The following is a 13,562-nucleotide window of genomic DNA, read 5'->3' on the forward strand; positions in this document are numbered from 1 at the left end:
TTGTTGTTTTTTCATGTTTTTTATCCCTGTTTAACTTAAATTTAATCTCTTCTAAATCACTGAGTTCTCTAGTTGATCATTTCTATTTACACATAAACATGCTTGAAACTATTCGACAAGTTTCCATATTAAAGTATATTCTCAAAGTACACAATAAGAGAAAGCCAAATCAACATATTTCACTTCAATGTCACACCCCCCGCTTCCAGCTACTAATCCATTTCTTTCCTTCACTTCTCACAAAACTCAAAAATGTTGTCTATAAGAGCTAACTCAAATCCCTTATCTTCCTTTCACTCCTCAAACCCCCACCAAGTACAACTGCTTTTTAGAGTCATCAAAGTCTACTGATGTTGCAAAACTACTATGGGTCCTCCTCTTTGTCCTCATCTTAAGTTTTCACAGTAACACGCAGCACAGCTGATCATCTGATTGTCTTAAATATAGTTCTCTCTTGCCTTCCACGGCACCATTCTCGGCATCCTCCACTCTACACAGTATTATTTTTTTTAGATTTTGTTTTGGAACATACAAATTTCTGTAAAGATTATGATATTTAAATTAACATGTAGTAAGATTAATATTTTACAATGAGGCTATACATCAATATCTTTAAAACATTCTCAGTTTTAATTTCTACTATTATAAAATAGATAGATATAATCCACATAAAGTTGTTTTGTGTCCGAGACCCAGAAGTTTGAATACTATCAGTTTTACCCACTGATGCTTTTGCACCATCAGTGCAAATGTCAACACAGTAAGAGGACAATAGTTTTCACCTCACGGAGTTTCTGAAAGGGTCTCAGGATCCCCTTGTTATCCACAGAGGACACTTTGCTATGGCTTCTATATACCTATGAGAATGAACAAACTATTGTTCCATATTACATTATGAGGAATCTCACAAGAATAATACTTATTAAAAGCAGCTAGGTGCAAACAACTACATGCATTCAAGAGGCAAAACTAGCCTATAATGATATAAATCAAGACAGTGGTTCCTTCTAAGGGTGCGGTAGACTGGGAGTGGTCTGGAGGGGTATCAGAGGTGTGGTGATATTGTAGTTCTCGATCTGGGAGCTGGTTATATTGAGCATGTTTGTAAAAATTTACTTAGATATATACTTATGATTTGTGCAATCTTCGCCTATATAACACACTTCAATACAAAATGCAGTTAAAAATAAAATGGGTACTACACTTATTGGAGGGATCACTTTCTAAGTTACATAAATGTCTAACCACCAGAAACTAATAAAATATTCAAAGTGAACTGTAATTTAAAAGTAAATTTTAAAAAATCTGCTAATACAAAATAATATTGAATGCAAGACTGTAACTGAAAAAGTAAAATTAAAAAATAAAGTAACCAGGTATCAAAAAAAATCAAGAGACTGAGAGAAAAGTGATTTCTTAAAAATTAAATTATATCACTCTACTGCTTAAAAGCTGACAGTAACTTCTTAGAATAAGTTCAAAAGTTATACAAAACCTACAGTGTTTCATTATCATAAAGCATACTTATAGTTTTCAAAATCTGGGCATCAACTCATGTCATGCTACTTTTTCTTTACTTATTACACCCATATCCCCCTATTTGCTTTAAAGAATTTATTTATTTATTTATTTTTAGAGAGAGGGAAGAGAGGGAAAGAGAGAGAGAAACATCGACCAGTTAGCTGCCTCTCACATGCACCTGAACTGGGGACCAAACCTGCGACCAAGGCATGTGCCCTCACTGAGAGTTGGACCAGAGACCTTCGCTTTGCGGGACACCACCCAACCAACTAAGCCACACCAGTCAGGCCTCCCACTATTTTTCTTTCAAGTCTTTAGGCACCCTAAATGCTTTCCTACCTTAAAACCTTCACACAAGCTAGTTCCTTGACTTTCCAACCACTACAACACTACTAGTTTCTTTTCATCCTTTAGGATTCCTCAGAGAAGCCTTTCCAAAATCACCTTATGTGAAGCTGCCTCTTTCCCATAATCTGTATCTCAGTCCACTGTACCCTTTATTGCACTTACAACTTGAAATAGGTTTACTTGTTCTTTGTCCATCCCTCCATTAGAATTTATGTTCAATGAAAACAAGGATCTAGTTAACTTGTTTTACAGTTAAAGTCCCAAGATTTAGTATAGTGCACTGTAGAAGTTCAATAAATAACCTGAGTGAATGAAAGAATAGTTCCAAAAAGCCTTTTAAAATTTTGATATGATCATTATGTATTAGCTATTACTCACAATTCTTTTTTTCGATAAATTTTATTTGTATACTTCTTTTTTAACCATTTGCTATTCATTCACTCTTGAAAAAAGATAGTAGTAGTATACCAAATGTCAGCCATAGAGGCTATAAATGGAATAAGTTATGTTCTTTACTCTTAAAGATCTTATCATTTACTAAGGAAAACCAATGTGATAAAAAAATGATCTTTTTATCAAAAAAATAATGATCTTATAAACAATGCTTTCAAATCTAATTAACATGTTGAAATGAAGGGGAAGATGAACCTCTGAAACAAATAATAGACTAGCCATCTATCAAAAGAGAAAATTGAGCTAATTAGGCATCACTTTTTCTTAGTGAATCCATGTTGACTCTTGGTGATTATGTCTTTCTTCTTCTCAATGTTTACCATTCATTTTTTAAGTGTTATATAGTGTAATAAATTGTTAATATATTATTATCAGGGATTCACATCAAATTACCTTCTTTTACAATGAGAGTAATCAGGGAAAATCCATTCTACAGTATAATTGCTTTGATTTGTTTTTAATCTCAATATTTAATCTTATTTTGATTTAAATACTGTTAAAGAAAAGTAAGAATATTATGTTTATTGAAAGGGGACATAAATGGAAAAAGACAGAATGTCTGTGCTGTAGGTAGGCAGATATATTAGCAGAATGAAAGGACGTTTTTAGTAGTTAGAGCTGCCTACCAGTGGACTGCCTTGCAAAACAGGAAGCTCTCCACCCCTAGAAATCTTTAAGGACAGCTATCAGGCCACATTTATGAGGACAGCAGAAACCATCTTGATTTAGGAGGAAGCACTGACTTAAATCAGTGCATCTCAAACTATGGTGAAGAAGCACTTAAAAAAAATTTTTCCACTCTGTGATAAAACAATTAACAAAATACAAACATATAACACATTTAGGTACAAAAATATCACACTTTTAGATGTCATGGCAAGGTCAAATCACTATAAATTTTTCTAAATCAAAGTGATTTTCCAACTTTTTATCTCATGGCACACATAAACTAATTATTAAAATTCTGCGGCACAGCCAAAAATATTTTTTTGCTGACGTGACAAAAATATGTATAATTTTTATTGCTTTACAAAATAACAACAATAATAATAATGCTGGTAATTAGCAACTTTTTTGCTCCAAAGTGACTTTTTTAAAAAGGTCAGGTTCCTAGACTTGTAGATAAGGATTTCTAGTATTAAGAATTAACCAATCAGACACAACCTTATTATGCGACATAACCAATAAAATGCAACTCCATTATATGACCTATATATTTATGGTTCAAGATAGGTCATTCACACTGGATGGCTATTGTTGTGTTGGCTGTTGTCATTTTTTTATTTGACAATCTAAGGGAAAAGAGGTCAGTGCCCCTGACTAAATAGTCAGGTATTGCATGTTTTAAAAAATCTTGTGGCACACTGGTTGAAAATCACTGTTGTAAATGCTTTTTTAAAAAAAATACGCACCTGAGGATATGTTTATTGATTTATAGAGAGAGAGGAAGGGAGAGAGAGAGAAAAAAAAAACAAAACTGATCGACGTGAGAGGGAAACATCAATCGGTTGCTTCCTATACACACCTGGACCAGGGATCGAACCTGCAACCTAGTAATGTGCTGTGACCGGGGATGGAAACCCAATCCTTTGGCGTACAGGACAGCTCTCCAACAAACTGAGCCACCCAGCCAGGGCCTAAGTCCTTACTTTTGATTTCTGTTTTTAGCTTGGTACACACAGGTTACAAAGTATGTCCTGGCATAAATAGGTGAACTACACTTTCAATGGATTACATAGCCTATAAGAGATCTCTGAAGTTCTACAATTTTTAGACTGAAATAGTCTGTCCTCTTTTCTATAGTCATTGGGCATTATATCAAACTACTCATTTCATAACAACAAAACTCTTCAGCAATTAAAAAGCATAAACTAAAAGATATTAGCCTAAAAGCACTAGATCTGAATTTTTTTTTACTGCATTAGGCTTTTACTTCATTAAATTGAAATACCACAATTTCGTTTTTTTACCAAAACATATATGAATCCTCATTTAAAACTTCTTGTAAAAAATTTTATTTTTGGCCATTTCTCACACTTAATTATCTAGTGTCACTTTCTTTGCACAAGCTGGTAATGAAATATGCAAAGAATCATAGTTGAACACAGATATAAGTTCTAACTTTCTCTTACCAGCAGGTAGCAAAACCAACAGAAAAGTAACTTGGAGGTGGGGGAAGGGCGAAGGTGGTGGAACACCTTAATTTCAGAAGCACTGGGTAGAGGATTTAAGTTTTTGCAGTCACCTATAACACTCAGTGCTGATTTGGCCAAAGCAACCATGGTGAAAAATTATAAAAAGAGGAGGCAAAATTAAGAGTTGCCCATTATCATTGACCTACAGGATAGTATGCTATATGAAATAACAGAGAAAGAGACAAATACCATACTTTTCACTTATATGTTAAATGTAAAGAACAAAGTAAACAAACAAATAAAACAGGAACAAACTTAGATACAGAGAACAAAGTGATTGTTGCCAGATAGTGGGAGGGAGGCTAAGGAGCTGAATGAAAAAGTGTAGGGATTAAGAAGTACAAATTGGCAGTTAGAAAACAGTCACAGGATATAAAGTACAGCATGGGAAATAGAGTCAACAATATTGTAATAACTATGTACAGTGCCAGGTAGGTACTAGAATTGTCAGGAGGACCACTTCATAAGTTATATAAATGTTTAACCACTATGCTGTATACCTGAAACTAATATATATTGAATGTCAACTGCATTTGTAAAATTTAAAACAATTTTTAAAAATGTTGGCCATCCTTATACTTCCCCAAATACTCTTGGCTTTCTGTCCAAGGAAAATCAGACATTATTTGTTAAAAATTGGTTATCTTTGTCCCATTAAAAATAAAACAAAATAAAACAATCTTCCTTTTCAAGAGACAATTTACAGATTTATAAGCTATCATCTCCCAACTCTATCATACATGAGTACTTTCCCTACAGTAGTTCCAATATTCCTTAATTCACCATACTTTTACTAGAGCAGGAATTCTTAAGTATGAGTATACAAGTAGATTTTAGGAAGTTTGTGAACTCTTTGAAAATCCAAATATTTTAAAATTTTGAGTGAATGAGCAATTAATTATATGGACAAAACGTCCAGAGTTGCTAACACATTCTCTGAGGGAACAATAATCCTTAAAGGTTAAAAGCATTTTTATTAAATTAAAAAATGTGATCTGAATAGAAATACAGGGTACAGTTTCTTTATTAAATAGGCATAAAAAGATATTACATTATATCATATATAATCAAAAAGGGCTTTAGAAATAAATCCCTTCATTTTATAGATGATAAAATTGACATTTGGAGAGGTTAAGGAGAGTGTTCGGGCCCTTGCTAATTAGAAGACAGGAGCCAGAGAGAATTGCTGGCCTCCTGCTTCCAGGCCCACCCCCACGTCCTGCTACCCGCACAGGGACAGACAGGAGGGTATTAGTAAGCATACTACCCGCAGTCAACAATCCACCTCGGGTAAGTATGCCAGCTCAGAGTAAATCAGGTTATTAATTATTTAAACACTGCTGGCTCATAAGATATAGAAACATTTTCTTTTTTTACTGAAGATATCTAAAAATACATATTCTCTTAGATACGTTTTAGAACTCGCTTCCTTGCCAGCAGGCACAATCAATAACCTGTCAGTCATCTAAAAGACAAGAGTACTTGATCCTACTGCAATCAATAAAAGAAGGGCATACACTAGACCTGGAAGGGACAGAGGATGTTTAGGAGACAGAAAGCTTCAAGGAGGCACTTAAACACATTTCTTTCTGAGGCAATTACTCTGAAAGCCCACAATACAAAGTTAATTAGTGAGTGTATCTTTCAGTTAACTGTTGAAGCTGTTCAGAAATTTTTAGAAAAAACTCATTTAAAGGTTGATTCTCTTGTTTATTCACACTAAAAAACAGGAAGTTCAAAAAACCAAAGGAGATAATGGTTAGTAAAAAGAATTTTTATATTAAGTGAGAATGCTGAAAAATGTCTTATTTTGGTGTCAGTGAAAATGGGTATGAATTCAAATTTTGTTTTTAATATTTTTCAAAATAATTATAAAACAAAAGCCTATAAATAAGAATCCAAGGAACACTTCCCTCTCCTCCCCCCAACCCCCAACTTCACTTCTGAAATACAGTGCAACTTTCTACCATCTGTTATTGTATAGCAGAAACAATAGTGAACATATGGGCTTTCTCTCTCAAACAGCTGTAGTGTAGTTAAAGTTATAATAATTGTCTTTCTGTAAGATAAATTTCATTAAAAACCTGGCCAGTTAAAAATAAATGACTAAGCCTCAAAGCCTTCCAGAATAACATTAAGACATTCAAAATCTTCTAGGACGTATTACATTCAGAGATTTGGAGGATATCCTCTAAATCTTGTGCTTTTCTATTTAAGGTTAAAAAATATAATTCATGATGCACAAATCAGGTTGTTTTTTTTTTGTACTGTTGTTCAGTTGCAGTGGTTCCACCTTTTTCCCCATTGCTCACCCCTACCCTGCCCCCGCCACAGTTAATCCCCCCTCATTGTCCATACCCATGAGTCTTCTTTTCCTGTTCCTTGGCTTGCCCCTCCCCCACCCCTTCCCTGGTCACTGTCAGTTTGTTCTTTATTTGCAAATCTATGATTCTATTTTGTTCATTCGTTCATTTTGTTGATTAGGTTCTGCTTATAGGTGAGATCATATGGTATTTGTCTTTCACCACCTGGCTTACTTCACTTAACATAATGCTCTCCAGTTCCATCCATGCTGTTGCAAAGGGTAGGAGTTCCTTCTTTCTTTCTGCTGCATAGTATTCCATTGTGCAAATGTATCACAGTTTTTTGATCCATTGATTTGCTGATGGGCACTTAGGCTGTTTCCAGCCCATGGCTATTGTGAATAACGCTGCTCTGAACATTGGGGTGCAAAGGTTCTTTTGAACTGGTGATTCAGGATTCTTAGGGTATAGTCCCCACAGTGGGATTGCAGTTTCTCATTAAAAAATCTAGCAACCTCAAATAAGGCTGAGGTACTCCTATAAAAATCAGTAATTAAGTTCTTAGAAGCTGATAATATAAATCTACCACTTCTGCAGGTCACTGAACTTCAACCTAAAGCCTCATTTATTATACAAAAAAAATCACAATACATTGGCACATAAACTTTCATTTCAACTATAAATCATTTATGAGTTTAAGTAAACTGAAAGGAATTCAGAGCAGATTCTGATCCACATATTATGAAAAATAAGAATTTTATTTACCTTTATCTGGGTGATTCAAAATCATGATTCTTCTGTGAGCTGTTCTAATCTTGGCCTTGCTAGCAGACGGGCTGTAAAAAGAAATTAAAGAGCTTATAATAAATTATATCAAATGCAGATTATAAATAAATGGGTTAAATGGGTTTCAAGTAATTAAAAACTAATGAGAATTTCACCATCTTGTGGATAAATATGAAATTACAGCCTGTCATTTAATTCCAGTAACCATCAAAATGAATCATTGAGTCAATGCTACATGTATTTTTCTTCAGTCCTTTGTAATATCAGTCTTTATTTTCAATCAATTTAAAAAATAAAACAACACAGAGGGTAGGGGAGTCATAGTCTATAGATTATACTGTAAGTTTAAAAACTTATGCTTCAAATTGGGGGAAAAAGTGATATACGGAGTGTCACAGACAGATATTTGGATTCCAGAGCTACTCCACTGCTGGATTTCAATCCCATTGCCATGAAGAATGGGGTAACCTTTGTCAATTTAACCTCCCTGTGCTTCAGTTTCCCCATTATAAGCAACAGTTAGGAAAAACATATTCCTAACTGAGCAACTGTATGCCTTAAATTAGTTAATGCCAACGAAGTGCTACCAGTACCTGCTGTGTAACCAGTGTTCCCTAGTGGTTAGCTTCATTATAATTATTATGTTTCAATACAACATCTTAATGTTTCATAGCTTATAACTTATTTAAGTTTGTGAGAACCCTATGGAAAAAGCTCGGCTGCTAGAATCTATGCTCTAAACAAAAATTTTAAAAAGTTAAATAAAGCTACAACTGTTTTGGTAAACCCTAATTTATCTAGTATTAAAAATGTTTCTCAGTACATTTCCTAGGCAAAAAAAAATATAACACTAACAACAACAAAATCTTAGTATTGCTACTTAGACCTTATTTAAGGTACTGAGCTTATCTGGGCCTCAAATGGATATAATAGTACCTGACAAAGTATGGAGTAGTTTGTGAAGCTCACAATAATTTAATTTGTATGGATGATTCACAATGTACTGGGTAAAAGCTGGTACTTTTAGAGATATTTAGATATAGGTTCAAAATCTTTATTCTACCACTCATTAGACATACAATTGTTTTGCATATTTAAACTCCAAGTTACAATTTCCTTATATGTAAATTGCAAATATTAAAGCAACTTCCCAGGATTATTTTAAGGATAAATTACATAATATAAGTAAAAAAATTAATATGACTAACATACAGTTAGTGTTCAGAAAATTGTAGTTACTGTACTTAAAGATGCTAATAAAAATATATACTTTCTACTTTTAAAATGGAGTATAAATAACTTAATTTAACATTCCTGGAATGACTCAAAGCATTAGCACGACTGTTAACTAAATACAATTAAATGGTTATGGTCTGCAGAGGTTTGCTTGCCCTTCTATTAAATGGTCCAACAATATGATTCATTTACGTTTTCTCATCTGTTTTGAACATTGCCTCCCTCACCATCAGTTGTCAATCCTCAATGCTGCCAATGTTTCGGTCCATTGCCAGTTACTTGCTACTTCTAATCTCTGAGATTAAATGACCATACATATTAAAATGCACTATCAGTTGCTGAATAAACATGGAAAATATTTTTCTATGAATAAAATAAATATGTCCTGAGTTAAAGAAGAAATCAAAAGAGAAATCAAAATTACCTTGTGACCAGGGAAAATGGGACTACAACAGCAAAACTTATGATACAGCTAAAGCAGTTCTAAGAGGAAAGTTTATAGCAATAAACTACAACATTAAGAAACCATAAACGACCCCGAATAGCCGCAGCAATTTTGAGAAAGAAACACAAAGTAGGAGGGATCACAATACCGGACATCAAACTCTACTACAAAGCCACCATACTCAAAACAATCTGGTACTGGCACAAGAACAGACCCATAGACCAGTGGAACAGAATAGAAAGCCCAGAAATAAGCCCAGGTCTCTATGGACATCTAATATTCGACAAAGGGGGCAGAAGCATAAAATGGATCAATAACAGCCTCTTCAACAAATGGTGTTGGGAGAGCTGGACGGCTACATGCAAAAAATTGAAATTGGATCATCAGCTGACACCATACACAAAAATAAACTCAAGATGGATAAAAGACTTAAATATAAGTCGCAACACCATCAAAGTCCTCGAGGAGAACATTGGCAGGAAACTCTCAGATATCCCACGCAGCAATTTTTTCACTGATATGTCTCCTAAAGCAAGGGACATAAAGGAAAGAATAAACAAGTGGGACTTCATCAAAATAAGAAGCTTCTGCATGGCAAAAGAAAACATCAGCAAAATGAAAAGGGAGCCAACCCTATGGGAAAATATATTTGCTAATGATACATCAGATAGAGGTTTGGTCTCCAAGATATATAAAGAACTCACTCGACTCTACTCCGAGAAGACAAACGATCCAATCAAAAAATGGGCAAAGGACCTGGGCAGATGCTTTTCTAAGGAGGAGATACAGAGGGCCCAGAGGCATTTGAAAGGATGCTCAGCATCACTAGCCATCAGAGAAAGGCAGATCAAAACCACCATGAGGTACCACCTCACACCGGTCAGAATGGCCATCATAAACAGATCCACAAACAACAGGTGCTGGCGAGGCTGTGGAGAAAAGGGAACCCTAGTCCACTGTTGGTGGGAATGCAGGCTGGTGCAGCCACTATGGAAAGCAGTGTGGAATTTCCTCAGAAAGCTGAAAATGGAACTGCCTTCTGATCCAGTGATTCCACTGCTGGGACTATACCCTGAGAACACCAAAACGCCAATACAAAAGAACCTATGCACCCCAATGTTCATAGCAGCACAATTTACAATAGCCAAGTGTTGGAAGCAACCTAAATGCCCATCAGTAGATGATTGGATCAAAAAGTTATGGTACATATATACAATGGAATACTACGCAGCAGAAAGAAAAAAAGAAGTACCAAACTTTGCGACAGCATGGATGGAACTGGAGAGCATCATGCTAAGCGAAATAAGCCAGGGGACGAAAGACAAATACCATATGATCTCACCTATAAGCGGAACCTAATCAACAATACAAAGATGCAAGGAAAATATGACCAGCAACACTGAAAGGAAAAGAAATCAACAGAGACAAGAGGGAAGGGGGGGCAGGGAAAGGGAAGGGAAGGGGAAAGTCAAGGAACATATAGCAAGGACTCATGGACAAAACCAAAGGGGAAGAGCTGAGGGAGGGAAGGTGGGAGGGGGCAAGGGAAAGAGGTGGGGGGGAGGCAGAGACAAATGTATTTAAAAAGTAAATAAATTTAAAAAATAAATAAATAAATAAAAAAGAAATTAAAAAAGAAAAAAGAAAAAAGAAAGAGCTCACATAACCTAACTTTACACCTCAGGGAACTAGAGGAAAAAAACCCCTGGAAAAAAACCCCACTAAGTCCAAGGTTAGTAGAAAGAAGGAAATAACAAATATCAGAGCGAAAATAAATGAAATAGAGACTAAAGAGACAATAGAAAAGGCTGGTAAAATTAAGAACTACTTTATTGAAAAGATGAAATAAACCATTAGCTAGACTCACCAAGAAAAAAAAGGACTTGAATAAATAAAGTCAGAAATATTAAAGTAATACCACAGAAATACAAAGGATCATACTACTATGAAGAATTATATACCAAAAAATTGGAAAATCTAAAAAAATTGAAATAATTCCTAGAAACTAACAACCTACCAAGACCAAATCATGAATAAATAGAACTTCAGCACAGACCAAGTACTAGTAATGCAATTAAATTAGTAATTAAGAACCTCCCAACATGGGATGCAAGATTGTTTCAATATCCACAAATCAACATGATACACCACATAAACAAAATGAAGCATAAAAATAATATGAACATATTGATACATGCAGAAAAAGCATTTGACATAATCCATCATTGATTTATGATGAAAATTATTAGCAAAGTGAGAATTGAGGAAACATAATTGAACATAATAAAGGCCATATATGACAAACCCACAGCAAACTCTTTTGTTTAACATACTGGAAGTATTGCTAGTCCTAGCCATATCAATCAAATAAGAAAAGTTAATAGAACCATTGACATGGTGGTGGAGTCCAAGCCCATGTGCATGGATATCCCGGAGTATGCACCCTTGGATGGAGAAGGCAGCCAGGGATGTCAGGCCTGCCCAAAGTTTTTAGACAGCAGACTGCAGGGCCCTGCCCTAGGCTTTGGAGGAGACACGTGGGCCTGACTTGCCCAGATGCAGGTCTGCTGGTGTTCTGTCATCGACAAGGGCACTTCTGGCTGAGTTGGGTGTCTCAGGTCTGTCCTCAGCCAGTTCAGTCTTCCTGAGGGGCTCTCTGCTCTAGTCTTCAGACACCACTTAGAAGCCCAGTTCCCTCAGCCAATTCAAGCTTTGCTCTATTCCAAAGAGAAATACTGTGTGAGGTCAGAACCAGGAAAATCTACTGTGCCGGTACCCAAAGAACTGTCCTTTGTCTAGGTCCCCAGTCTATGGGATTCTGTTGTACAGACCATTTGAATCACAACAGCCCTCCATGGTGTGCCTTCTAGTATTCGCACTCTGCTGTAACCTACTCCCCCACAAGGAGTCTGAGCTGGCCTGACTCCTTGTAACCCACAGGATTCAACCATCTCAGGCTACCCTGCTGGGGAGCCCTACAAGAAACCTCACATGGCCAGGGACAGACAGCCTGCTGACCTAGCGCCCCAGTCAGGCATCCATGATCCTAGCACAGCCTCCATCTTACTTCAACCACGTAAGAAACCCAAGCAAGACCAACAGACGGACCTCCGAGCTGAGCCCAACTGATCCAGAGCCAGGAGAGAGAATAAAATAGTGATTGTTTGACACCACTAAAAAGAAAAAAGAAAAAAAAAAAGGAAAGAAAGAAAAATAAATAAAATGCATCCTAATTGGAAAGAAATGTCACTTGCATCATGTCATTTGCAGTTGATATAATACAAATACAACATATAAAGAACCCTAAAGGTTCCACTGAAACACTATTAGAATTAAAAAATGAATTCAGTAAAGTAGCAGGATAGAATATTAATATTTAGAAACAGCTTGCATTTATATAAACACTATATATCAACCTATCAGGAAAAGAAATTAAGAAAACAATCAACTTACAATTGTACCACCAACAACAAAAATACCCTAGGAATGAATTTAACCAAGAAGGTAAAATGTCTCATAAAACATAGAAGAAAAAAAACTGAAGGTACAAATAAATGGAATCATATACCATACTCATGGATAGGAAAATTAACATCATTAAAATGTCAATTACTCAAAGCAATATATAGATTTAATGCAATCCCTATCAAAATACCAGTGGCACTTTTCGACGAACTAGGACAAATAATTCTAAAATTTATACAGAACCACAAAAGACCCTAAATAGCCACAGCCATCTTGAGAACGAACAATGTTGAAGGCATCATGCTATCTGATATCAAACTATACAAGGCCCTAGTAATCAAAACAGCATGGTATAGGCATAAAAACAGACACACAGATCAATTAATGAAATAGAATAGAGGGCCCAGAAATAAACCCACACCTATATGGTCAATTAATCTATGACAAAAGAGGCAAGAATATACAATGGAGTAAAGACAGTCTATTTAATATAAAGTGCTGGGAAAACTGTACAGATAAAAGAAAAAAGTAAAACTAGACAACATTCTTAAACCATATATAAGAATAAACTCAAAATGGATTAAAGACCTAAATGTAAGACCCCAAACCATAAAACACCTAGACGAAAACATAGGCAGTAAACTCTCAGACACTGTTCTTAGTAATATTTTTTCTTATATATCTCCTTGGGCAAGGGAAGCAAAAGAAAAACAAATGGGACCACATCAAACTAAAAAGTTTTTGCACAGTAAATGAAACTATCAATAAAACAAAAAAAAAGACAACCTACCAATTAGGAGAAGACATTCA

At 35.3% G+C, this 13,562-nt stretch overlaps 1 protein-coding gene across 1 annotated transcript in view; it reads right to left on the reverse strand.

Annotated features, from left to right (window-relative positions):
* Window positions 1–13,562, reverse strand: part of DNAJC15 (DnaJ heat shock protein family (Hsp40) member C15) — an 86,642-nt gene that overhangs the window by 23,485 nt on the left and 49,595 nt on the right. Inside the window, exon 5 of the mRNA XM_054586377.1 lies at window positions 7,586–7,656. Within this exon, the coding sequence (XP_054442352.1) occupies window positions 7,586–7,656 (71 nt within the window). The remainder of the gene's footprint in view (window positions 1–7,585; window positions 7,657–13,562) is intronic.

The sequence above is a fragment of the Pteronotus mesoamericanus genome, unplaced genomic scaffold (assembly GCF_021234165.1).
Source record: "Pteronotus mesoamericanus isolate MK-2021 breed Mesoamerican mustached bat unplaced genomic scaffold, CSHL_Meso_final contig_94, whole genome shotgun sequence".
Classification (NCBI taxonomy): domain Eukaryota; kingdom Metazoa; phylum Chordata; class Mammalia; order Chiroptera; family Mormoopidae; genus Pteronotus; species Pteronotus mesoamericanus.